Below are 27609 nucleotides of genomic sequence, written 5' to 3'. Positions count from 1 at the left end.
CAGAACTGGAAGGCTGGGGGTAGGGTAGGACAGTGAGTCAGTAGCTAGTAGAACTGGAAGGCTGGGGGTAGGGTAGGACAGTGAGTCAGTAGCTAGTAGAACTGGAAGGTTGGAGGTAGGGTAGGACAGTGAGTCAGTAGCTAGTAGAACTGGAAGGTTGGAGGTAGGGTAGGACAGTGAGTCAGTAGCTAGTAGAACTGGAAGGTTGGAGGTAGGGTAGGACAGTGAGTCAGTAGATAGTAGAACTGGAAGGCTGGGGATAGGGTAGGACAGTGAGTCAGTAGTTAGTAGAACTGGTAGGTTGGAGGTAGGGTAGGACAGTGAGTCAGTAGCTAGTAGAACTGGAAGGTTGGAGGTAGGGTAGGACAGTGAGTCAGTATCTAGTAGAACTGGAAGGTTGGAGGTAGGGTAGGACAGTGAGTCAGTATCTAGTAGAACTGGAAGGTTGGAGGTAGGGTAGGACAGTGAGTCAGTAGCTAGTAGAACTGGAAGGTTGGAGGTAGGGTAGGACAGTGAGTCAGTAGCTAGTAGAACTGGTAGGTTGGAGGTAGGGTAGTACAGTGAGTCAGTAGCAGACAGAACTGTAAGGTTGGAGGTAGGGTAGGACAGTGAGTCAGTATCTAGTAGAACTGGAAGGTTGGAGGTAGGGTAGGACAGTGAGTCAGTAGCAGACAGAACTGGAAGGTTGGAGGTAGGGTAGGACAGTGAGTCAGTAGCAGACAGAACTGGAAGGTTGGAGGTAGGGTAGGACAGTGAGTCAGTAGCTAGTAGAACTGGAAGGTTGGAGGTAGGGTAGGACAGTGAGTCAGTAGCTAGTAGAACTGGAAGGTTGGAGGTAGGGTAGGACAGTGAGTCAGTAGCTAGTAGAACTGGAAGGTTGGAGGTAGGGTAGGACAGTGAGTCAGTAGCTAGTAGAACTGGAAGGCTGGGGGTAGGGTAGGACAGTGAGTCAGTAGAACTGGAAGGCTGGGGGTAGGGTAGGACAGTGAGTCAGTAGCTAGTAGAACTGGAAGGTTGGAGGTAGGGTAGGACAGTGACTCAGTAGCTAGTAGAACTGGAAGGTTGGAGGTAGGGTAGGACAGTGAGTCAGTAGCTAGTAGAACTGGAAGGTTGGAGGTAGGGTAGGGTAGGACAGTGAGTCAGTAGCTAGTAGAACTGGAAGGTTGGAGGTAGGGTAGTACAGTGAGTCAGTAGCAGACAGAACTGGAAGGCTGGGGGTAGGGTAGGACAGTGAGTCAGTAGCTAGTAGAACTGGAAGGTTGGAGGTAGGGTAGGGTAGGACAGTGAGTCAGTAGCTAGTAGAACTGGAAGGTTGGAGGTAGGGTATGACAGTGAGTCAGTATCTAGTAGAACTGGAAGGTTGGAGGTAGGGTAGGACAGTGAGTCAGTAGATAGTAGAACTGGTAGGTTGGAGGTAGGGTAGGACAGTGAGTCAGTAGCAGACAGAACTGGAAGGTTGGAGGTAGGGTAGGACAGTGAGTCAGTATCTAGTAGAACTGGAAGGTTGGAGGTAGGGTAGGACAGTGAGTCAGTAGCAGACAGAACTGGAAGGTTGGAGGTAGGGCAGGACAGTGAGTCAGTATCTAGTAGAACTGGAAGGTTGGAGGTAGGGTAGGACAGTGAGTCAGTAGCAGACAGAACTGGAAGGTTGGAGGTAGGGTAGGACAGTGAGTCAGTAGCAGACAGAACTGGAAGGTTGGAGGTAAGGCAGGACAGTGAGTCAGTAGCTAGTAGAACTGGAAGGTTGGAGGTAGGGTAGGACAGTGAGTCAGTAGCTAGTAGAACTGGAAGGTTGGAGGTAGGGTAGGACAGTGAGTCAGTATCTAGTAGAACTGGAAGGTTGGAGGTAGGGTAGGACAGTGAGTCAGTAGCAGACAGAACTGGAAGGTTGGAGGTAGGGTAGGACAGTGAGTCAGTAGCTAGTAGAACTGGAAGGTTGGAGGTAGGGTAGGACAGTGAGTCAGTAGCTAGTAGAACTGGAAGGTTGGAGGTAGGGTAGGACAGTGAGTCAGTAGCTAGTAGAACTGGAAGGTTGGAGGTAGGGTAGGACAGTGAGTCAGTAGCTAGTAGAACTGGAAGGTTGGAGGTAGGGTAGGACAGTGAGTCAGTAGCTAGTAGAACTGGAAGGTTGGAGGTAGGGTAGGACAGTGAGTCAGTAGCTAGTAGAACTGGAAGGTTGGAGGTAGGGTAGGACAGTGAGTCAGTAGCTAGTAGAACTGGAAGGCTGGGGGTAGGGTAGGACAGTGAGTCAGTAGCTAGTAGAACTGGAAGGCTGGGGGTAGGGTAGGACAGTGAGTCAGTAGCTAGTAGAACTGGAAGGTTGGAGGTAGGGTAGGACAGTGACTCAGTAGCTAGTAGAACTGGAAGGTTGGAGGTAGGGTAGGACAGTGAGTCAGTAGCTAGTAGAACTGGAAGGTTGGAGGTAGGGTAGGGTAGGACAGTGAGTCAGTAGCTAGTAGAACTGGAAGGTTGGAGGTAGGGTAGTACAGTGAGTCAGTAGCAGACAGAACTGGAAGGCTGGGGGTAGGGTAGGACAGTGAGTCAGTAGCTAGTAGAACTGGAAGGTTGGAGGTAGGGTAGGGTAGGACAGTGAGTCAGTAGCTAGTAGAACTGGAAGGTTGGAGGTAGGGTATGACAGTGAGTCAGTATCTAGTAGAACTGGAAGGTTGGAGGTAGGGTAGGACAGTGAGTCAGTAGATAGTAGAACTGGTAGGTTGGAGGTAGGGTAGGACAGTGAGTCAGTAGCAGACAGAACTGGAAGGTTGGAGGTAGGGTAGGACAGTGAGTCAGTATCTAGTAGAACTGGAAGGTTGGAGGTAGGGTAGGACAGTGAGTCAGTAGCAGACAGAACTGGAAGGTTGGAGGTAGGGCAGGACAGTGAGTCAGTATCTAGTAGAACTGGAAGGTTGGAGGTAGGGTAGGACAGTGAGTCAGTAGCAGACAGAACTGGAAGGTTGGAGGTAGGGTAGGACAGTGAGTCAGTAGCAGACAGAACTGGAAGGTTGGAGGTAAGGCAGGACAGTGAGTCAGTAGCTAGTAGAACTGGAAGGTTGGAGGTAGGGTAGGACAGTGAGTCAGTAGCTAGTAGAACTGGAAGGTTGGAGGTAGGGTAGGACAGTGAGTCAGTATCTAGTAGAACTGGAAGGTTGGAGGTAGGGTAGGACAGTGAGTCAGTAGCAGACAGAACTGGAAGGTTGGAGGTAGGGTAGGACAGTGAGTCAGTAGCAGAGAACTGGAAGGTTGGAGGTAAGGCAGGACAGTGAGTCAGTAGCTAGTAGAACTGGAAGGTTGGAGGTAGGGTAGGACAGTGAGTCAGTAGCTAGTAGAACTGGAAGGTTGGAGGTAGGGTAGGACTGAACTGGAAGGTTGGAGGTAGGGTAGGACAGTGAGTCAGTAGCAGACAGAACTGGAAGGTTGGAGGTAGGGTAGGACAGTGAGTCAGTAGCTAGTAGAACTGGAAGGTTGGAGGTAGGGTAGGACAGTGAGTCAGTAGCTAGTAGAACTGGAAGGTTGGAGGTAGGGTAGGACAGTGAGTCAGTAGCTAGTAGAACTGGAAGGTTGGAGGTAGGGTAGGACAGTGAGTCAGTAGCTAGTAGAACTGGAAGGCTGGGGGTAGGGTAGGACAGTGAGTCAGTAGCTAGTAGAACTGGAAGGCTGGGGGTAGGGTAGGACAGTGAGTCAGTAGCTAGTAGAACTGGAAGGTTGGAGGTAGGGTAGGACAGTGAGTCAGTAGCTAGTAGAACTGGAAGGCTGGGGGTAAGGTAGGACAGTGAGTCAGTAGCTAGTAGAACTGGAAGGCTGGGGGTAGGGTAGGACAGTGAGTCAGTAGCTAGTAGAACTGGAAGGTTGGAGGTAGGGTAGGACAGTGACTCAGTAGCTAGTAGAACTGGAAGGTTGGAGGTAGGGTAGGACAGTGAGTCAGTAGCTAGTAGAACTGGAAGGTTGGAGGTAGGGTAGGGTAGGACAGTGAGTCAGTAGCTAGTAGAACTGGAAGGTTGGAGGTAGGGTAGTACAGTGAGTCAGTAGCAGACAGAACTGGAAGGCTGGGGGTAGGGTAGGACAGTGAGTCAGTAGCTAGTAGAACTGGAAGGTTGGAGGTAGGGTAGGGTAGGACAGTGAGTCAGTAGCTAGTAGAACTGGAAGGTTGGAGGTAGGGTATGACAGTGAGTCAGTATCTAGTAGAACTGGAAGGTTGGAGGTAGGGTAGGACAGTGAGTCAGTAGATAGTAGAACTGGTAGGTTGGAGGTAGGGTAGGACAGTGAGTCAGTAGCAGACAGAACTGGAAGGTTGGAGGTAGGGTAGGACAGTGAGTCAGTATCTAGTAGAACTGGAAGGTTGGAGGTAGGGTAGGACAGTGAGTCAGTAGCAGACAGAACTGGAAGGTTGGAGGTAGGGCAGGACAGTGAGTCAGTATCTAGTAGAACTGGAAGGTTGGAGGTAGGGTAGGACAGTGAGTCAGTAGCAGACAGAACTGGAAGGTTGGAGGTAGGGTAGGACAGTGAGTCAGTAGCAGACAGAACTGGAAGGTTGGAGGTAAGGCAGGACAGTGAGTCAGTAGCTAGTAGAACTGGAAGGTTGGAGGTAGGGTAGGACAGTGAGTCAGTAGCTAGTAGAACTGGAAGGTTGGAGGTAGGGTAGGACAGTGAGTCAGTATCTAGTAGAACTGGAAGGTTGGAGGTAGGGTAGGACAGTGAGTCAGTAGCAGACAGAACTGGAAGGTTGGAGGTAGGGTAGGACAGTGAGTCAGTAGCTAGTAGAACTGGAAGGTTGGAGGTAGGGCAGGACAGTGAGTCAGTAGCTGACAGTGGCCAGACTACAGTGGCAAACTAGTTGTCTGGTTAGTCAGAGAAGGATAGGATAGGACTACTCACCTCCGACTGTAGATTGTGGTCAGAGTTCGTCTGGGAGGGTAGGGAAGGATATGTTAGAATAGGATAAGGTGGGGTTGGATAGGTTGGGGTAGGATAGAATAAGGTGGTGTAGGATAGGATAAGGTGGGGTAGGATCGGGTGGGGTAGGATGAGGTGGGGTAGGATAGGATAAGATGGGGTAGGATAGGATAAGGTGGGGTAGGATCGGGTGGGGTAGGATGAGGTGGGGTAGTGTAGGATAGGGTGGGGTAGGATAGGATAAGGTGGGGTAGGATAGGATAAGGTGGGGTAGAATCGGGTGGGGTAGGATAGGGTAAGGTGGGGTAGGATCGGATAGGGTGGGGTAGGTTCGGGTGGGGTAGAATAGGATAAGGTGGGGTAGGTTAGGGTGGGGTAGGATCAGATAGGGTGGGGTAGGTTTGGGTGGGGTAGGATAGGATAAGGTGGGGTAGGATAGGATAAGGTGGGGTAGGTTAGGGTGGGGTAGGATAGGATAGGGTGGGGTAGGTTAGGTTAGGGTGGGGTAGGATCAGATAGGGCGGGGTAGGTTTGGGTGGGGTAGGATAGGATAAGGTGGGGTAGGTTAGGGTAGGATCAGATAGTGTGGGTTAGATTTGGGTGGGGTAGGATAGGATAAGGTGGGGTAGGTTAGGGTAGGATCAGATAGGGTGGGTTAGGATCGGGTGGGGTAGGATAGGATAAGGTGGTGGGTAGGACTACTCACCTCTGAGTGTAGCTTGTGGTCAGAGTTGTTATGGGATCCTGGATCAGAAGGCAGCAGGCTGTACCATGTCTCTCTATCCTGGGCTCTGAGGGAGAAGCCTTCAAACCTCACCTCAGAAGCAAACTGTTAGACAGCACAGGAGAGAAATCAATAGGACAGCAACATTAGTGAACTCAAACTGGGTTTCCATTTTAGAAAAGAGATTTCCCAAGACAGCCTGTTCTCACTGTAATCAATACCTAAGACATTTAAAAACAAAACAAATAATATTTTGGAGAGCAGCAAACATGACTCCTGCCTTTATCACATTGGTTGAGCGATTAGTGCTTTTTGAGGTCGGTTTAGTTTCATTACAAAAAACAATATCACAATTTTCGATTTAGTTTATTTTGTTAAACATGCACTACGCAATCTGTGTGTTGAATGCTGGAACACAGAATAAAACTATTCATAAAATTCCCATGACTGCCTTACATTTGCTTTTTTTGATGACTATAATTTCATTCCGTCACCATCTCATCTCTATAGAGCCTTTGCTGCCTGACAAAATCCATATTTTATTAGTTCTTTCAAGGAAATAAGGCATACTTTTATGACTGCTGAAAACCAACTATCAATCACTTATCATGTATTAAATATATATATATAAAAATATATATATTATATATATATATATATATATATATATATATATATATATATATATATATATATATATATATATATATATATATATATATATATATATATATATATATATATATATATATATATATATATATATATATATATATATATATATATTATATATATATATATATATATATATATTATATATATATATATATATATATATATATATATATATATATATTATATATATATATATATATATATATATATATATATAAATATATATATATATTATATATATATATATTATATATATATATATATATATATATATATATATATATATATATTTTTTTTTTTTTTTTGGTTTGTTTATTAATTAGGGAAAGGTCCAGACCTGTGTCCTCAGACGTAGCTACGGCCCTGTCAACGTCCTATGGAAAACCATAATTACATTGTAACAGTGACAGCTGAGCTGATGTGTTCTAGAGGATGAAGGGGAAAAGGCAACACTAGAGAGGAAGTTGTATTGTAAAGGTACAGATGTAAAATATGTGATCTTGACTTGGCAAAAATACACTCTAATGAAAAGAACATTAAAAAGGCTAAATTCACAACACGTCTATCAACTCTCATTGAGTACAAGCAGTACCAAGACGACGGATCGGGTTTGGGTTCAGGGCCAGGCACAGCAGGTTCTCATGCCCCCCCCTGTGTGCCAGTCAGTGGGCTGGGTGAAGAGGTGAGTAACCCTGGCAGTGGTCCAGCGTGCCAGCTAGGGGGCTCTGGATTTGCAGTGACCCTTAACCCCTGTCTCCAGGCCCAGAAAGGCCTCCAGACAGAAGAACCCTTCATTACAGCCCTAGGCTTGGCACACACTGAGCACCCTGACCCACACATGACCCCTATACATAATCCTAGGGCAGCATAATCTACAGTGCATTCAGAAAGTATTCAGGCCACTTCCTTTTTTCCACATTTTGTTACATTACAGCCTATTCCCTCTCAGGAGACTGAAAATATTAGGCATGGGTCCTCAGATCCACGAAAGGTTCTACAGCTGCACCATCGAGAGCATCCTGACTGGTTGCATCACTGCTTGGTATGGCAACTGCTCGGCCTCTGACCGCAAGGCACTACAAAGGGTAGTGCATATGGCCCAGTACATCACTGGGGCCAAGCTTCCTGCCATCCAGAACCTCTATACCAGGCGGTGTCAGAGGAAGGCCCTAAAAATGGTCAAAGACTCCAGCCACCCCAGTCATAGACTGTTCTCTCTGCTACTGCATGGCAAGCGGTACCGGAGCACCAAGTCTAGGTCCAAGAGGCTTCTAAACAGCTTCTACCCCCAAGCCATAAGACTCCTGAACATCTAATCAAATGACTATTTGCCCCCCTGCCCCTCTTTTACACTGCTGCTACTCTCTGTTTATTATGCATAGTCACTTTAACTCTACCTACATGTACATTACCTCGACTAACTAGTGCCCCCGCACATTGACTCCGTACCGGTACCCCCTGTATATAACCTCCACATTGACTCTGTACCGTAACACCCTGTATATAGCCTCCACATTGACTCTGTACCATAACACCCTGTATATAGCCTCCACATTGACTCTGTACCATAACACCCTGTATATAGCCTCCACATTGACTCTGTACCATAACACCCTGTATATAGCCTCCACATTGACTCTGTACCGTAACACCCTGTATATAGCCTCCACATTGACTCTGTACCGTAACACCCTGTATATAGCCTCCACATTTACTCTGTACCGTAACACCCTGTATATAGCCTCCACATTGACTCTGTACCGTAACACCCTGTATATAGCCTCCACATTTACTCTGTACCGTAACACCCTGTATATAGCCTCCACATTGACTCTGTACCGTAACACCCTGTATATAGTCTCCACATTGACTCTGTACCGTAACACCCTGTATATAGCCTCCACATTTACTCTGTACCGTAACACCCTGTATATAGCCTCCACATTGACTCTGTACCGTAACACCCTGTATATAGCCTCCACATTTACTCTGTACCGTAACACCCTGTATATAGTCTCCACATTGACTCTGTACCGTAACACCCTGTATATAGTCTCCACATTTACTCTGTACCGTAACACCCTGTATATAGCCTCCACATTGACTCGCTATTGTTATTTTACTGCTGCTCTTTTTGTCTTACTTTTATTTCTTATTCTTTTAATTATTATTCTTTTTTATTCTTAAAACTGCATTATTGGTTAAGGGCTTGTTAGTAAGCATTTCACTGTAAGGTCTAAACCTGTTGTATTTGGCACATGTGACATAAAATTGATTTGATTTATTCTAAAATTAATTAAATAAAAAAATGTCTCAATCTACACATAATACCCCATAATGACAAAGCAAAAACAGTTTAGAAATGTTAGCAAATGTATTAAATATAAAAAACAGAAATGCCTTATTTACCTAAATATTCAGACACTTTGCTATGAGACTTGAAATTGAGTTCTGGTGCATCTTGTTTTATTTTTTTTATTTAACCTTTATTTAACTGTTTCCATTGATCATTCTTGAGATGTTTCTACAACTTGATTGGAGTCCACCGGTCTTCTATTCAATTGATTGGACATGACTTGGAAAGGCCTGTCTATATGGTCCTACAGTTGACAGTGCATGTCAGAGGAAACACCAAGCCATGAGGTCAAAGGAATTGTCCGTAGAGCTCCGAGACAGGATTGTGTCGAAGCACAGATCTGGGGAAAGAGGTACCAAACAATTTCTGCAGCATTGAAGGTCCACAATAACACAGTGGCTTCCATCATTCTTAAATGAAAGAAGTTTGGAACCACCAAGACTCTTCCTATAGCTGGCCGCCCGGCCAAACTGAGCAATCGGGGGAGAAGGGCCTTGGTTGGGGAGGTGACCAAGATCCCGATGGTCACTCTGACAGAGCTCCAGAGTTCCTCTGTGGAAGCCACTCCCCAGTAAAAGACACACGAAAGCCTGCATAGAGTTTGCCAAAAGGTACCTAAATATTCTCAGACCATGAGAAACAAGATTCTCTGGTCTGATGAAACCAAGATTGACCTCTTTGGCCTGAATGCCAAGTGTCACATTTGGAGGAAACCTGGCACCATCCCTACGGTGAAGCATGGTGGCAGCATCATGCTGTGGGGATGTTTTTCAGCGGCAGGGACTGGGAGACTAGTCAGGATCAAGGGAAAGATGAACGGAGCAAAGTACAGAGAGATCCTTGATGAAAACCTGCTCCAGAGCGCTCAGCACCTCAGACTGGGACGAATGTTCACCTTCCAACAGGACAACGACTCTATGTAAACAGCCAAGACAATGCAGGAGTGGCTTCTGGAAAAATCTCTGAATGTCCTTGAGTAACCCAGCCAGAGCCCGGACTTGAACCCGATCAAACATCACTAGAGACACCTGAAAATAGCTGTGCAGCGACACTCCCCATCCAACCTGACAGAGCTTGAGAGGATCTGCAGAGAAGAATGGGAGAAACTCCCCAAATGCAGGTGTGCCAAGATTGTAGCGTCATACCCAAGAAGACGCAAGGCTGTAATCGCTGCCTACGGTGCTTTAACAAAATGCTGAGTAAAATATCTGAATATTTATCTAAATGTGATATTTCTGTTATTTTATTGTTAATAAATTTGCCCAAAAAATCTAAACATGTTTTTGCTTCGTCATTATGGGGTTTTGTGTGTATATAGAGGTGTGGGGGGGGGGACAATTGAATCCATTTTAGAATAAGGCTGTAACGTAACAAAATGTGGAAAAAGTCAATACCTTCAGAATGCACTGTACATCATATTGTAATAGTTAAAATACACCCACTTTCCTTTCACATTGCTGATGTACTAACAAACACCCCCTAGTGGTCAAGTATATAGATACAACAGTCAAAACACTTGTAAAAACCCTTCTGACTGACTAAATAATCTTACCTTTTTCTCTCTGATGAGAACACCTCCTCTCCATAACTCCCTCTCATCAATACAGGTCATGATGCTACTGGGATGTACTACTCTGGCTGACAGGTTTGAGGCTGGCTTCTGCCACCTGGAGGAACAAGCAAAGAAGGACATCTGTGTATTTAGCCATTTAACAAGTCTATGCTGCCCTCTAGTGGTAAAATGGAGATCACACAGGTACAACTGTTGGGAGGATTCCAGTGTCAAGTGGGCTCGTCATTTAGTATAATAGTTCTTTGTCCTTACCCAGCGTGGTGTTCAGTCACTATGGTCATCTTGGCTGTGTGCCATGTCTGCATGTGTTTCAACGAGCCAATCACAGGGAGGAAGTCCTTCAGCTTAGGAGCTTCTTCATCAAAACCCAGAAATATCACATCTAACAGAGCTTTTCCTGGGGGAGAAACAGAGTCAGCCATAAAACACCTAGTAAACTGACACAAATATTACATCTAGGAGAAACAGAGTCAGCCATAAAACTCCTAGTAAACTGACACAAATATCAGATCTAGCAGAGTTTTTCCTGGGAGAGAAAGAGAGGGGAACAGAGTCAGCCATAAAACACCTAGTAAACTGACACAAATATCACATGTAGGAGAAACAGAGTCAGCCATAAAACACCTAGTAAACTGACACAAATATTACATCTAGGAGAAACAGAGTCAGCCATAAAACTCCTAGTAAACTGACACAAATATCAGATCTAGCAGAGTTTTTCCTGGGAGAGAAAGAGAGGGGAACAGAGTCAGCCATAAAACTCCTAGTAAACTGACACAAATATCACATGTAGGAGAAACAGAGTCAGCCATAAAACACCTAGTAAACTGACACAAATATCACATGTAGGAGAAACAGTCAGCCATAAAACACCTAGTAAACTGACACAAATATCACATGTAGGAGAAAGAGTCAGACATAAAACACCTAGTAAACTGACAAATATTACATCTAGGAGAACACCTAGTAAAACACCTAGTAAACTGACACAAATATTACATCTAGGAGAAACAGAGTCAGCCATAAAACACCTAGTAAACTGACACAAATATCACATGTAGGAGAAACAGAGGGGAACAGAGTCAACCATAAAACACCTAGTAAACTGACACAAATATTACATCTAGGAGAAACAGAGTCAGCCATAAAACACCTAGTAAACTGACACAAATATCAGATCTAGCAGAGCTTTTCCTGGGAGAGAAAGAGAGGGGAACAGAGTCAGCTATAAAACACAACACAAGCCACGGCATGTAGGAAATATAGAGAACTCCTGGATAAGATACATGAATATAGAGGAATCTTTCTCGGTCTGGCCAAATGAACCAAGGTGAACGGAGTGAGTTACCTGGAGGGGGAAACTGGTCTGATAACAGGTGTAATCCCTCTGCTGCCTCTTCATACAACCTGCAGTCATCACAAATCAGAACTTTATTCCTACAACTATTCATTTATTCACCCCTGATAGGGAACTACCTTTCAATACAGCCCGGAAATGTGATATTCAGAAGTTCTAGAACATCCCAGAGGAAATAAGGTCAACTTTGTATGTTTGCTTCCACACTGCAGCAGTAGTATTATGGAAGAGCACAGAGCTGGGATGTGCAACAGAATTAAAACAGGGCTCTATGCTGACATGTTTCACAAGTATTCACAAATATTTGAGAAAGAGTGTTTTAATGATAAGAAATTACTAGACGTTTTTGGGGTGTTCTATGCTAAATCAAGCACAATGTACCCTCAAAATATTTGAGTCACTTAGGCGAGACAAAAATGTTCAGCTGGCCCTTTAAGTGCGGGAGGTTGCCGTGGTAATGGTGAAACTCGCATGTCTGACTTGAGTCCGAATCTCCATGTCACTTCGCACTTATACATTTTACTCGCACATGTGCTCATACTTGACTTTTGCCGTTGGGCCACACATCTATTTTTAGTTGTCAATGTAAGTCTAATGGTGGCACTGTAGAGCCCTGTGAACATCACTCATACTGTGTCTGGTGTGGGTCAGGCTGGTCAGTCTTCTCCTCCTGCTCATCCAGAGCACTGAGACAGGCCTCCATAGTGCTGGGGCTTTCCTCCTGCTCATCGTTCTTCTGACAACTACCCAGCTCCTCCCACTCTGTACTGCAGAACTACAACCAGAAACAGGAAGGATGGCAGTCAGTCAATGTGGTCAATAGGTGATGACAGTCAGCCAATAGGTGATGACAGTCAGCCAATAGGTGATGACAGTCAGCCAACAGGTGATGACAGTCAGCCAACAGGTGATGACAGTCAGCCAACAGGTGATGACAGTCAGCCAATGTGGTGAATAGGTTTGAGGACCCCCCAAAGAAACAGAAGACTGTGATGAATGTGTCATGTATAACTGATGAAATGGTTGGATGTTGTGTTCAACAGTAGAAGCTGCTTGCAGAGCAGGACATAGACATCTCTACATCTCCATAAACACAAAGCAGACATCTCTACATCTCCATAAACACAAAGCAGACATCTCTACATCTCCATAAACACAAAGCAGACATCTCTACATCTCCATAAACACAAAGCAGGACATCTCTACATCTCCATAAACACAAAGCAGACATCTCCACATCTCCATAAACACAAAGCAGACATCTCCACATCTCCATAAACACAAAGCAGACATCTCCACATCTCCATAAACACAAAGCAGACATCTCTACATCTCCATAAACACAAAGCAGACATCTCTACATCTCCATAAACACAAAGCAGACATCTCTACATCTCCATAAACACAAAGCAGACATCTCCACATCTCCATAAACACAAAGCAGACATCTCTACATCTCCATAAACACAAAGCAGACATCTCCACATCTCCATAAACACAAAGCAGGACAGACATCTCCATCTCCAAAACACAAAGCAGACATCTCTCACATCTCCATAAACACAAAGCAGGACAGACATCTCCACATCTCCATCTCTCATCTCCATAAACACAAAGCAGGACATAGGACATCTCTACATCTCCATAAACACAAAGCAGACATCTCTATCTCCAAAACACAAAGCAGGACATCTCCACATCTCCATAAACACAAAGCAGACATCTCTCCACATATAAACACAAAGCAGACATCTCCACATCTCCATAAACACAAAGCAGGACATCTCCACATCTCCATAAACACAAAGCAGGACATAGGCAGACATCTCCACATCTCCATAAACACAAAGCAGGACATAGGCAGACATCTCCACATCTCCATAAACACAAAGCAGACATCTCCACATCTCCATAAACACAAAGCAGACATAGGCAGACATCTCCACATCTCCATAAACACAAAGCAGACATCTCTACATCTCCATAAACACAAAGCAGACATCTCTACATCTCCATAAACACAAAGCAGACATCTCTACATCTCCATAAACACAAAGCAGGACATAGGCAGACATCTCCACATCTCCATAAACACAAAGCAGACATCTCCACATCTCCATAAACACAAAGCAGGACATCTCTACATCTCCATAAACACAAAGCAGGACATAGGCAGACATCTCCACATCTCCACAAACACAAAGAAGGACAGAGTCGGGTCAGAAAGACATCCCTGATTAATACCAGACATTCCTTGACATGACACTTACCTGAGATGTCCCATGGCATGTCTGGACAGCAAAATACCACCTCTGTGAGGCTGGACCACCACTCAGAGAGCAGGCTTAGGAGGCAGATGAGAGATGATAGAATCACATTTAGCAAATGTTACTTAACCCCTTACAATATTTAAAAGCAGGTAGACATATTGCAATCGTTTCTGCAAGCAAGACACCTGACACACACAAACAATGCATTGGCTTACCTGGAAACAGAGAAACCCTCCGTTTTGAACTACAACTGGCGATGCTCCCCAGTTTATCATAGATCTGTTTGGCAGCGTCCAATGCTGTAAAATAAACGATTACAATAATTCAAGTAGTTATGACTTACATTTACAAGAACACCACCATTTCTCATAGTATGTTTATCATCCTTTCTACTATAGATGGCTCTGCTGCTTCCTACTACAGTAGGGAACAACACGAAATCCGAGTCCGCTACAAAGCTATGGTTAACGTACCCTTCGCGCATTTATCCTCTTCTTGGTTAAAAGAAACAACTAGCACGTACCGATCCATTCCTCTGAATACTCTACCATCAGTGTTCAGTATAAATGTAAATAAAAAGTTGTGTGGACTTTTTTTCGTATTATCAAATTCATTTCCGCGCGCTCTCTCTCTCTCTCTCTCGCTGGTGAAACGGAAGTTGTCATCTAGAGTTCTGGTGACGTCAAGGCGCGACTTCAAAATACAACCGGCCGGAAAATACATGTTTAATGACCATGAGCGATATTATCAAAACCATTTTTTTTTTGCATATTAGTTGATGGTTTTCTCCCTAAAATATAACAATATAATCAGTTACATATTATTCATCGAAAATGTACTAGTTATCCATTCAGGATTTCAAGAACAGATTTACTATTTGGACCCAGGAATGTAGTTTTTTTTAAATCCATGTTTCGACTCAATACAACGCTGCACCATCTGCTCACATTGGGGGTCAATCTGGAATGATGTGCTCGTAATTCAAGTAGTATGTCCAGTTTTACGAAATCTGCCCAGGTAATACTTAATTGTTTTTATATGTAATTGTATTTAGAACCAGCATTAAATGTGTAAATGTGTCAGTTATATGCAAAACTCATCGCTATCCGATGGTACATGTAGCTAACGTTAGCTAGCTAGCTATCCGCAATCTGTCCAGCTAGCTAATCTCTTTATTAATCGTAGTCTTAAATTACAGTGGGATCTTTTCTTGCAATGATTCATTGTATGAATATAATCCGTGTGCCCAAGCCAGCCGGCAGCTACATGTTTGTGGCTTGAGAGCTGACAACTGTGTGTTGGTGAGGGATGCTGTGCTACTACTGTGTCTGAAACTCTGAATTGACTTGATCTCTCTCTCTCTGTTCCCCCGTATTCAGCAATGGGCTACCTTTGCCAGGTCGTGGTACCTGATAGACGCTCGGATGCAGCCTCCAGGGAAGATTGCCACTATGTGTGCAATCAGGCTACAGGGGAAACACAAACCTATCTACCATGCACTGAGTAAGTAGACAGCCAGCTAGTATGCCCGTTTTAGAAATGTGTTTTCCTGAATGTGTGTGACTGTGCAATACAGTCTGCAGTTGATTTGAGTATTTAATTTGATGTTTTCTTCACAGCCAGCCAGGACATATTCTCCATATTCAGAGATTTGTTTGCGGCTATAACAATGACCACATGGTGGCGCTAAAGTATCACTGGGAAACCAATAGACCCCAACTATGCACATAACCAGAAGGCATAGTACCCACACACCACTTATTTTTCATCAACTGCCTTCAGCATTCCTTCAACACCTAATTTGATTTGACTGTGAGGTGAATGCCTTGTCACCTGATGTGAAGGTCCATGTGTGTGAACAGGGACCCTGAGGGACATGTGTAACCTTTAACCAGGCAAGTCAGTTAACAAATTCTTATTTACAATGACGACCTACCCCGGCCAAACCCGGCCAACGCTGGGGCAATTGTGCGCCGCCCTATGGGACTCCCAATGTGATACAGCCTGGATTCGAACCTGGTACTATAGTGACGCCTCTTGCACTGAGATACAGTGCCTCCCTGGAGCTGTGCTCTGTTAACGGTTGTGTGTGGGCAGGGACCCTGAGGGATAGAGAACCAGGTCCATTACTTTCCCCTCTTCCCTGGAGCTGTGCTCTGTTAATGGTTGTGTGTGGGCAGGGACCCTGAGGGATAGAGAACCAGGTCCATTACTTTCCCTCTTCCCTGGAGCTGTGCTCTGTTAACGGTTGTGTGTGGGCAGGGACCCTGAGGGATAGAGAACCCTGTCCATTACTTTCCCCTCTTCCCTGGAGCTGTGCTCTGTTAACGGTTGTGTGTGGGCAGGGACCCTGAGGGATAGAGAACCCTGTCCATTACTTTCCCCTCTTCCCTGGAGCTGTGCTCTGTTAACGGTTGTGTGTGGGCAGGGACCCTGAGGGATAGAGAACCCTGTCCATTACTTTCCCCTCTTCCCTGGAGCTGTGCTCTGTTAACGGTTGTGTGTGGGCAGGGACCCTGAGGGATAGAGAACCCTGTCCATTACTTTCCCCTCTTCCCTGGAGCTGTGCTCTGTTAACGGTTGTGTGTGGGCAGGGACCCTGAGGGATGGAGAACCCTGTCCATTACTTTCCCCTCTTCCCTGGAGCTGTGCTCTGTTAACGGTTGTGTGTGGGCAGGGACCCTGAGGGATAGAGAACCCTGTCCATTACTTTCCCCTCTTCCCTGGAGCTGTGCTCTGTTAATGGTTGTGTGTGGGCAGGGACCCTGAGGGATGGAGAACCCTGTCCATTACTTTCCCCTCTTCCCTGGAGCTGTGCTCTGTTAACGGTTGTGTGTGGGCAGGGACCCTGAGGGATAGAGAACCCTGTCCATTACTTTCCCCTCTTCCCTGGAGCTGTGCTCTGTTAACGGTTGTGTGTGGGCAGGGACCCTGAGGGATAGAGAACCCTGTCCATTACTTTCCCCTCTTCCCTGGAGCTGTGCTCTGTTAACGGTTGTGTGTGGGCAGGGACCCTGAGGGATGGAGAACCAGGTCCATTACTTTCCCCTCATCCCTGGAGCTGTGCTCTGTTAACGGTTGTGTGTGGGCAGGGACCCTGAGGGATGGAGAACCAGGTCCATTACTTTCCCCTCTTCCCTGGAGCTGTGCTCTGTTAACGGTTGTGTGTGGGCAGGGACCCTGAGGGATGGAGAACCAGGTCCATTACTTTCCCCTCATCCCTGGAGCTGTGCTCTGTTAATGGTTGTGTGTGGGCAGGGACCCTGAGGGATGGAGAACCAGGTCCATTACTTTCCCCTCATCCCTGGAGCTGTGCTCTGTTAATGGTTGTGTGTGGGCAGGGACCCTGAGGGATGGAGAACCAGGTCCATTACTTTCCCCTCATCCCTGGAGCTGTGCTCTGTTAACGGTTGTGTGTGGGCAGGGGCCCTGAGGGATAGAGAACCAGGCCCATTACTTTCCTCTCATCCCTGGAGCTGTGCTCTGTTAACGGTTGTGTGTGGGCAGGGACCCTGAGGGATGGAGAACCAGGTCCATTACTTTCCCCCCTCATCCCTGGAGCTGTGCTCTGTTAATGGTTGTGTGTGGGCAGGGACCCTGAGGGATGGAGAACCAGGTCCATTACTTTCCCCTCATCCCTGGAGCTGTGCTCTGTTAACGGTTGTGTGTGGGCAGGGACCCTGAGGGATGGAGAACCAGGTCCATTACTTTCCTCTCATCCCTGGAGCTGTGCTCTGTTAACGGTTGTGTGTGGGCAGGGGCCCTGAGGGATGGAGAACCAGGTCCATTACTTTCCCCTCATCCCTGGAGCTGTGCTCTGTTAACGGTTGTGTGTGGGCAGGGGCCCTGAGGGATAGAGAACCAGGTCCATTACTTTCCTCTCATCCCTGGAGCTGTGCTCTGTTAATGGTTGTGTGTGGGCAGGGACCCTGAGGGATGGAGAACCAGGTCCATTACTTTCCTCTCATCCCTGGAGCTGTGCTCTGTTAATGGTTGTGTGTGGGCAGGGACCCTGAGGGATGGAGAACCAGGTCCATTACTTTCCCCTCATCCCTGGAGCTGTGCTCTGTTAACGGTTGTGTGTGGGCAGGGACCCTGAGGGATGGAGAACCAGGTCCATTACTTTCCCCTCATCCCTGGAGCTGTGCTCTGTTAATGGTTGTGTGTGGGCAGGGACCCTGAGGGATGGAGAACCAGGTCCATTACTTTCCCCTCTTCCCTGGAGCTGTGCTCTGTTAACGGTTGTGTGTGGGCAGGGACCCTGAGGGATGGAGAACCAGGTCCATTACTTTCCCCTCTTCCCTGGAGCTGTGCTCTGTTAACGGTTGTGTGTGGGCAGGGACCCTGAGGGATGGAGAACCAGGTCCATTACTTTCCCCTCTTCCCTGGAGCTGTGCTCTGTTAACGGTTGTGTGTGGGCAGGGACCCTGAGGGATGGAGAACCAGGTCCATTACTTTCCCCTCTTCCCTGGAGCTGTGCTCTGTTAACGGTTGTGTGTGGGCAGGGACCCTGAGGGATAGAGAACCCTGTCCATTACTTTCCCCTCTTCCCTGGAGCTGTGCTCTGTTAACGGTTGTGTGTGGGCAGGGACCCTGAGGGATAGAGAACCCTGTCCATTACTTTCCCCTCTTCCCTGGAGCTGTGCTCTGTTAACGGTTGTGTGTGGGCAGGGACCCTGAGGGATAGAGAACCCTGTCCATTACTTTCCCCTCTTCCCTGGAGCTGTGCTCTGTTAACGGTTGTGTGTGGGCAGGGACCCTGAGGGATAGAGAACCCTGTCCATTACTTTCCCCTCTTCCCTGGAGCTGTGCTCTGTTAACGGTTGTGTGTGGGCAGGGACCCTGAGGGATGGAGAACCCTGTCCATTACTTTCCCCTCTTCCCTGGAGCTGTGCTCTGTTAACGGTTGTGTGTGGGCAGGGACCCTGAGGGATGGAGAACCAGGTCCATTACTTTCCCCTCATCCCTGGAGCTGTGCTCTGTTAATGGTTGTGTGTGGGCAGGGACCCTGAGGGATGGAGAACCAGGTCCATTACTTTCCCCTCATCCCTGGAGCTGTGCTCTGTTAATGGTTGTGTGTGGGCAGGGACCCTGAGGGATGGAGAACCAGGTCCATTACTTTCCCCTCATCCCTGGAGCTGTGCTCTGTTAATGGTTGTGTGTGGGCAGGGACCCTGAGGGATGGAGAACCAGGCCCATTACTTTCCTCTCATCCCTGGAGCTGTGCTCTGTTAACGGCTGGAATCCTATTCTATAACCCTGTTTTACCTTTTCTATTAAATGCTTCATGCTGGTTGTTGAATGACCATTCAAACTAAGAAGGGTTTATTCTCTTGTTTTATATAGTACCAGTCAAAAGTTTGGACACACCTACTCAGTCATTTTTCTTTATTTTTTTTACTATTTTCTACATTGTGGAATAATTGTGAAGACATCACAACTATGAAATAACACACATGGAATCATGTAGTAACCAAAAATGTGTTAAACAAATCAAAATATATTTTATATTTTACTTTCTTCAAAGCAGCCACCCTTTGCCTTGATGACAGCTTTTCACACTCTTGGCATTCTCTCAACCAGTTTCACCTGGAATGCTTTTCCAACAGTCTTGAAGGCGTTCCGGCATATGCTGAACACTTGTTGGCTGCTTTTCCTTCACTCTGTGGTCCAACTGATCCCAAACCATCTCAATTGGGTTGAGGTCGCTGATTGTGGTGCCCAGGTCATCTGATGCAGCACTCCATCACTCTCCGTCTTGATAAAATAGCCATTACACAGCCTGGAGGTGTGTTGGGTCATTGTCCTGTTGAAAAACAAATGATAGTCCCACTAAGGGCAAACCAGGCGGGATGGCGTATCACTGCAGAATGCTGTGGTAGCCATGCTAGTTAAGTGTGCCTTGAATTCTAATTAAATCACAGACAGTGTCACCAGCTCATCCATGCTCCATTCACCTACTCTGTGTCTCATTATGACAGAGTGGTTGGGACCAGAAACCTAAATGTTGGACTCGTCAGACTAAAGGACAGATTTCCACCGGTCTAATGTCCACCGGTCTAATGTCCACCGGTCTAATGTCCACCGGTCTAATGTCCACCGGTCTAATGTCCACCGGTCTAATGTCCACTGGTCTAATGTCCATTGGTCTAATGTCCACTGGTCTAATGTCCATTGCTCGTGTTTCATGGCCCAAGCATGTCTCTTCTTCTTATTGGTGTCCTTTAGTTGTGGTTTCTTTACAGCAATTCCACCATGAAGGCCTGAACATCAACTGTTCTCCTCTGAACAGTTGATGTTGAGATGTCCATTACTTGAACTCTGAAGGATTTATTTGAGCTGCAATTTCTGAGGCTGGTAACTAACGAACGTATCCTCTGCAGCAGAGGTAACTCTGTGTCTTCCTTCCCTGTAGTGGTCCTCATGAGAGCCAGTTTCTTTATAACACTTGATGGTTTTTGCGACTGGACTTGAAGAAACTGTTAAAAGTTCTAGAAATGTTCCGTATTGACTGACCTTCATGTCTTAATGTAATGATGGACTGTCGTTTTTTCCCAACCACTCTTAATTAGAGAGATGTGGGCGGCTGCCTTAATTGACATCTACGTCATCGGCGCCCGGGGAACAGTGGGTTAACTGCCTTGCTCAGGTGCAGAACGTCATATTTTACCTGTCAGCTCGGGAATTCGATCCAGCAACCTTTCGGTTACTGGTCCAGCGCTCTAACCACTAGGCTACCTGCCGCCCCTACACTCTAACCACTAGGCTACCTGCCTGCCCCTACACTCTAACCAAATCAAATCAAATCAAATTTTATTTGTCACATACACATGGTTAGCAGATGTTAATGCGAGTGTAGCGAAATGCTTGTGCTTCTAGTTCCGACAATGCAGTAATAACGAGCAAGTAATCTAACTAACAATTCCAAAAAAAAACTACTGTCATACACAGTGTAAGGGGATAAAGAATATGTACATAAGGATATATGAATGAGTGATGGTACAGAGCAGCATAGGCAAGATACAGTAGATGATATCGAGTACAGTATATACATATGAGATAAGTATGTAAACCAAGTGGCATAGTTAAAGTGGCTAGTGATACATGTATTACATAAGGATGCAGTCGATGATATAGAGTACAGTATCAACGTATGCATATGAGATGAACAATGTAGGGTAAGTAACATTATATAAGGTAGCATTGTTTAAAGTGGCTAGTGATATATTTACATAATTTCCCATCAATTCCCATGATTAAAGTGGCTGGAGTAGAGTCAGTGTCATTGACAGTGTGTTGGCAGTAGCCACTCAATGTTAGTGGTGGCTGTTTAACAGTCTGATGGCCTTGAGATAGAAGCTGTTTTTCAGTCTCTCTGTCCCAGCTTTGATGCACCTGTACTGACCTCGCCTTCTGGATGGCAGCGGGGTGAACAGGCAGTGGCTCGGGTGGTTGATGTCCTTGATGATCTTTATGGCCTTCCTGTAGCATCGGGTGGTGTAGGTGTCCTGGAGGGCAGGTAGTTTGCCCCCAGTGATGCGTTGTGCAGACCTCACTACCCTCTGGAGAGCCTTACGGTTGAGGGCGGTGCAGTTGCCATACCAGGCGGTGATACAGCCCGCCAGGATGCTCTCGATTGTGCATCTGTAGAAGTTTGTGAGTGCTTTTGGTGACAAGCCGAATTTCTTCAGCCTCCTGAGGTTGAAGAGGCGCTGCTGCGCCTTCCTCACGATGCTGTCTGTGTGAGTGGACCAATTCAGTTTGTCTGTGATGTGTATGCCGAGGAACTTAAAACTTGCTACCCTCTCCACTACTGTTCCATCGATGTGGATGGGGGTGTTCCCTCTGCTGTTTCCTGAAGTCCACAATCATCTCCTTAGTTTTGTTGACGTTGAGTGTGAGGTTATTTTCCTGACACCACACTCCGAGGGCCCTCACCTCCCTCCCTGTAGGCCGTCTCGTCGTTGTTGGTAATCAAGCCTACCACTGTTGTGTCGTCCGCAAACTTGATGATTGAGTTGGAGGCGTGCATGGCCACGCAGTCGTGGGTGAACAGGGAGTACAGGAGAGGGCTCAGAACGCACCCTTGTGGGGCCCCAGTGTTGAGGATCAGCGGGGAGGAGATGTTGTTGCCTACCCTCACCACCTGGGGGCGGCCCGTCAGGAAGTCCAGTACCCAGTTGCACAGGGCGGGGTCGAGACCCAGGGTCTCGAGCTTGATGACGAGCTTGGAGGGTACTATGGTGTTGAATGCCGAGCTGTAGTCGATGAACAGCATTCTCACATAGGTATTCCTCTTGTCCAGATGGGTTAGGGCAGTGTGCAGTGTGGTTGAGATTGCATCGTCTGTGGACCTATTTGGGCGGTAAGCAAATTGGAGTGGGTCAAGGGTGTCAGTTAGGGTGGAGGTGATATGGTCCTTGACTAGTCTCTCAAAGCACTTCATGATGACGGATGTGAGTGCTACGGGGCGGTAGTCGTTTAGCTCAGTTACCTTAGCTTTCTTGGGAACAGGAACAATGGTGGCCCTCTTGAAGCATGTGGGAACAGCAGACTGGTATAGGGATTGATTGAATATGTCCGTAAACACACCGGCCAGCTGGTCTGCGCATGCTCTGAGGGCGCGGCTGGGGATGCCGTCTGGGCCTGCAGCCTTGCGAGGGTTAACACGTTTAAATGTCTTACTCACTTCGGCTGCAGTGAAGGAGAGACCGCATGTTTCCGTTGCAGGCCGTGTCAGTGGCACTGTATTGTCCTCAAAGCGGGCAAAAAGTTATTTAGTCTGCCTGGGAGCAAGACATCCTGGTCCGTGACTGGGCTGGGTTTCTTCCTGTAGTCCGTGATTGACTGTAGACCCTGCCACATACCTCTTGTGTCTGAGCCGTTGAATTGAGATTCTACTTTGTCTCTGTACTGGCGCTTAGCTTGTTTGATAGCCTTGCGGAGGGAATAGCTGCACTGTTTGTATTCAGTCATTTTACCAGACACCTTGCCCTGATTAAAAGCAGTGGTTCGTGCCTTCAGTTTCACACGAATGCTGCCATCAATCCACGGTTTCTGGTTAGGGAATGTTTTAATCGTTGCTATGGGAACGACATCTTCAACGCACGTTCTAATGAACTCGCACACCGTATCAGCGTATTCGTCAATGTTGTTGTCTGACGCAATACGAAACATCTCCCAGTCCACGTGATGGAAGCAGTCTTGGAGTGTGGAGTCAGCTTGGTCGGACCAGCGTTGGACAGACCTCAGCGTGGGAGCTTCTTGTTTTAGTTTCTGTCTGTAGGCAGGGATCAGCAAAATGGAGTCGTGGTCAGCTTTTCCGAAAGGGGGGCGGGGCAGGGCCTTATATGCGTCGCGGAAGTTAGAGTAACAATGATCCAGGGTCTAAAGGGAATAAAGTTAGTTCAGAGCCATCGATGTGTCTGCTTGGGGGATATATACGGCTGTGATTATAATCGAAGAGAATTCTCTTGGTAGATAATGCGGTCTACATTTGATTGTGAGGAATTCTAAATCAGGTGAACAGAAGGATTTGAGTTCCTGTATGTTTCTTTCATCACACCATGTCACGTTAGTCATAAGGCATACGCCCCCGCCCCTCTTCTTACCAGAAAGATGTTTGTTTCTGTCGGCGCGATGCGTGGAGAAACCCGTTGGCTGCACCGCTTCGGATTGCGTCTCTCCAGTTAGCCATGTTTCCGTGAAGCAGAGAACGTTACAGTCTCTGATGTCCCTCTGGAATGCTACCCTTGCTCGGATTTCATCAACCTTGTTGTCAAGAGACTGGACATTGGCAAGAAGAATGCTAGGGAGTGGTGCACGATGTGCCTGTCTCCGGAGTCTGACCAGAAGACCGCTTCGTTTCCCTCTTTTTCTGAGTCGTTTTTTTTTTTTTGGTCGCTGCATGTGATCCACTCGGTTACACTGGTTGTAAGGCAGAACACAGGATCCGCATCGCGAAAAACATATTCTTGGTCGTACTGATGGTGAGTTGACGCTGATCTTATATTCAGTAGTTCTTCTCGGCTGTATGTAAAGAAACCTAAGATGACCTGGGGTACTAGTGTAAGAAATAACACGTAAAAAAAACAAAAAACTGCATAGTTTCCTAGGAACGCGAAGCGAGGCGGCCATCTCTGTCGGCGCCGGAAGTAACCACTAGGCTACCTGCCGTCCCTACACTCTAACCACTAGGCTACCTGCCTGCCCCTACACTCTAACCACTAGGCTACCTGCCTGCCCCTACACTCTAACCACTAGGCTACCTGCCGTCCCTACACTCTAACCACTAGGCTACCTGCCGTCCCTACACTCTAACCACTAGGCTACCTGCCGTCGCTACACTCTAACCACTAGGCTACCTGCCTGCCCCTACACTCTAACCACTAGGCTACCTGCCGTCCCTACACTCTAACCACTAGGCTACCTGCCGTCCCTACACTCTAACCACTAGGCTACCTGCCGTCCCTACACTCTAACCACTAGGCTACCTGCCTGCCCCTACACTCTAACCACTAGGCTACCTGCCTGCCCCTACACTCTAACCACTAGGCTACCTGCCTGCCCCTACACTCTAACCACTAGGCTACCTGCCGTCCCTACACTCTAACCACTAGGCTACCTGCCGTCGCTACACTCTAACCACTAGGCTACCTGCCTGCCCCTACACTCTAACCACTAGGCTACCTGCCTGCCCCTACACTCTAACCACTAGGCTACCTGCCGTCGCTACACTCTAACCACTAGGCTACCTGCCGTCCCTACACTCTAACCACTAGGCTATCTGCCGTCCCTACACTCTAACCACTAGGCTACCTGCCGTCCCTACACTCTAACCACTAGGCTACCTGCCGTCCCTACACTCTAACCACTAGGCTACCTGCCTGCCCCTACACTCTAACCACTAGGCTACCTGCCTGCCCCTACACTCTAACCACTAGGCTACCTGCCGTCGCTACACTCTAACCACTAGGCTACCTGCCGTCCCTACACTCTAACCACTAGGCTACCTGCCGTCCCTACACTCTAACCACTAGGCTACCTGCCTGCCCCTACACTCTAACCACTAGGCTACCTGCCTGCCCCTACACTCTAACCACTAGGCTACCTGCCTGCCCCTACACTCTAACCACTAGGCTACCTGCTCCCTACACTCTAACCACTAGGCTACCTGCCGTCGCTACACTCTAACCACTAGGCTACCTGCCTGCCCCTACACTCTAACCACTAGGCTACCTGCCTGCCCCTACACTCTAACCACTAGGCTACCTGCCGTCGCTACACTCTAACCACTAGGCTACCTGCAGTCCCTACACTCTAACCACTAGGCTACCTGCCGTCCCTACACTCTAACCACTAGGCTACCTGCCGTCCCTACACTCTAACCACTAGGCTACCTGCCGTCCCTACACTCTAACCACTAGGCTACCTGCCGTCCCTACACTCTAACCACTAGGCTACCTGCCTCCCCTACACTCTAACCACTAGGCTACCTGCCTCCCCTACACTCTAACCACTAGGCTACCTGCCGCCCCAACACTCTAACCACTAGGCTACCTGCCTCCTCTACACTCTAACCACTAGGCTACCTGCCGCCCCAACACTCTAACCACTAGGCTACCTGCCGTCCCTACACTCTAACCACTAGGCTACCTGCCGTCCCTACACTCTAACCACTAGGCTACCTGCCGTCCCTACACTCTAACCACTAGGCTACCTGCCGTCCCTACACTCTAACCACTAGGCTACCTGCCGTCCCTACACTCTAACCACTAGGCTACCTGCCGTCGCTACAGTCTAACCACTAGGCTACCTGCCTGCCCCTACACTCTAACCACTAGGCTACCTGCCTGCCCCTACACTCTAACCACCAGGCTACCTGCCGTCCCTACACTCTAACCACTAGGTTACCTGCCGTCGCTACACTCTAACCACTAGGCTACCTGCCTGCCCCTACACTCTAACCACTAGGCTACCTGCAAGTCAACCACTTAGTCAACTATCATTCTCTACCCATTATATCTAATTCAGAAACCCCCTTTTTTTTGTGGTGGCAGGCAATCAAATGATGAATCTTTTCCTGCATTCCTTGATAATCTTTTGACAGGAGCTATTGGAACATCCCTTGGAACATGTCAGCAAAATATGTTTCTACGGAGTTTGTGATGTTTTCTAATGAGCACGTGTCTCTGTGTTCCTCAGGTGATGTTGGAGACCATGTAGTAGTCATGAACAGCAGACACATAGCCTTCTCTGGGAACAAATGGGAACAGAAGATGTACTCCTCTCACACCCAGTAAGGCCTCAGACTGTCTGTCTGTTACACATGGAATTAACCAGTGAACACAAACGAGTGTTATTCTGTACCTGTGTTTACTCATCAATCAAGAAGAACTGCATTGAAAACATGGAGCATGTGAACTGATCTGTGTAATGAGTGATGTGGTTGACTAAGCCTATGTGTGTAAAGTTGATTGTCTTCCTCTAATGTCAGTCTTGTTTCTTTCCCAAAGGTACCCGGGTGGATTTAAACAAGTCACAGCCACCCAGCTACATTCGAAAGACCCCAAAGCGGTAAGTTTTTGCAAGTCAGTTTATTAGGTACACTCGTCTAGTACCGAGTTGGACCCCACCCTTTGCCTCCAGAACAGACAGAATTCTTCGGGAACATTCCACAGGGATGTTGGTCCATGTTGACGCGATGGCATCACGCAGTTGCTGCAGATTCGATGGCGGTACACCACAGCAACCAGCCTGTTACCATTGACACCATCAGGACTCTGATGGCCATCAGGTTGACTCAACAGAAACCGCGATTCGTCGGACCAGAGAATGTTTTTCCACTTCTCAAGTGTTGGTGATCATGTTCCCACTGGAGACACTTCTCCTTGTTATTAGCTGATAGGAGTGGAACCCGGTGGGGTCGTCTGTTGCAACAGTCCATCCATGACAGGGAGCGACGAGATGTGTGTTCTGAGATGCTGTTCAACACACCACTGTTGTACTGTGCTGTTATTTTTCTGTTTGTGGCCTGCCTGTTAGCTTGTACGATTCTTCTCCTTCCACCTCTCTCATCAACCAGCTGGTTTACAGGACTGCAGCTGACTGGATGTTTTGTGTTTGTCGCTCCGTTTCCCAGTAAACTCTAGACGTTGTCGTGTGTGAAAAGCCCAGGAATGCGGCCATTTCTGAGGTACTGGGTCCGGCGAGCCTGGTACCCACGATCATACCGCGCTCAGTCGCTTAGGTCACTGGTTTTGCCCGCAAGCCACAGCCACGTGACGACTCACTGTCTGTAGGAGCGATCCGTTTAGGTGTACAGGATGGTGTACCTAATAAACTGACCGGTGAGTTAACTACTGTTTTATAGCGCAAGCCACAGCCACGTGACGACTCACTGTCTGTAGGAGCGATCCGTTTAGGTGTACAGGATGGTGTACCTAATAAACTGCCCGGTGAGTTAACTACTGTTTTATAGCGCAAGCCACAGCCACGTGACGACTCACTGTCTGTAGGAGCGATCCGTTTAGGTGTACAGGATGGTGTACCTAATAAACTGACCGGTGAGTTAACTACTGTTTTATTGGTGGGGCCACTGCAGTCTGTTTGGAAACACTGAATAAACACTGTCCTCTCAGGTGTACAGTAACTTCAGCCTTTAAACTTTCATTCCCAGGCCGGGGTGAAGCTGCATTTCATAGAAATGTCAGAATTGCATGTCGTTCAGGACAGCAGTTACATTTTGTTATTGCTGTTATGTAT

At 47.2% G+C, this 27609-nt stretch overlaps 2 protein-coding genes across 5 annotated transcripts in view; one reads left to right on the top strand and one right to left on the bottom strand.

Annotated features, from left to right (window-relative positions):
* LOC112225057 (MDM2 binding protein) overlaps positions 1–14513 on the bottom strand; it is a 61873-nt gene extending 47360 nt beyond the window's left edge. For 2 of the 3 annotated variants that reach the window (XM_042315715.1, XM_042315717.1), the window contains exons 1-9: positions 14319–14513; positions 14061–14144; positions 13846–13919; positions 12208–12350; positions 11567–11625; positions 10471–10615; positions 10198–10312; positions 5597–5719; positions 4873–4902 (exon numbers count right to left, since the gene is read on the bottom strand). In XM_042315715.1, coding sequence (XP_042171649.1) covers positions 4873–4902; positions 5597–5719; positions 10198–10312; positions 10471–10615; positions 11567–11625; positions 12208–12350; positions 13846–13919; positions 14061–14144; positions 14319–14376 — 831 coding nt within the window. In that variant the 5' untranslated portion in view covers positions 14377–14513. The remainder of the gene's footprint in view (positions 1–4872; positions 4903–5596; positions 5720–10197; positions 10313–10470; positions 10616–11566; positions 11626–12207; positions 12351–13845; positions 13920–14060; positions 14145–14318) is intronic. The other variant, XM_042315716.1, reaches the window with a different exon arrangement.
* A 224-nt stretch (positions 14514–14737) lies between these two features.
* mrpl13 (mitochondrial ribosomal protein L13) overlaps positions 14738–27609 on the top strand; it is a 33717-nt gene continuing 20845 nt past the window's right edge. For both annotated transcript variants that reach the window (XM_042315718.1, XM_042315719.1), the window contains exons 1-4: positions 14738–14862; positions 15225–15348; positions 26050–26143; positions 26361–26421. In XM_042315718.1, coding sequence (XP_042171652.1) covers positions 14836–14862; positions 15225–15348; positions 26050–26143; positions 26361–26421 — 306 coding nt within the window. In that variant the 5' untranslated portion in view covers positions 14738–14835. The remainder of the gene's footprint in view (positions 14863–15224; positions 15349–26049; positions 26144–26360; positions 26422–27609) is intronic.

Source organism: Oncorhynchus tshawytscha, unplaced genomic scaffold (assembly GCF_018296145.1).
Source record: "Oncorhynchus tshawytscha isolate Ot180627B unplaced genomic scaffold, Otsh_v2.0 Un_contig_2444_pilon_pilon, whole genome shotgun sequence".
Lineage (NCBI taxonomy): Eukaryota > Metazoa > Chordata > Actinopteri > Salmoniformes > Salmonidae > Oncorhynchus > Oncorhynchus tshawytscha.
This window is presented reverse-complemented; position numbering and strand designations above follow the sequence as displayed.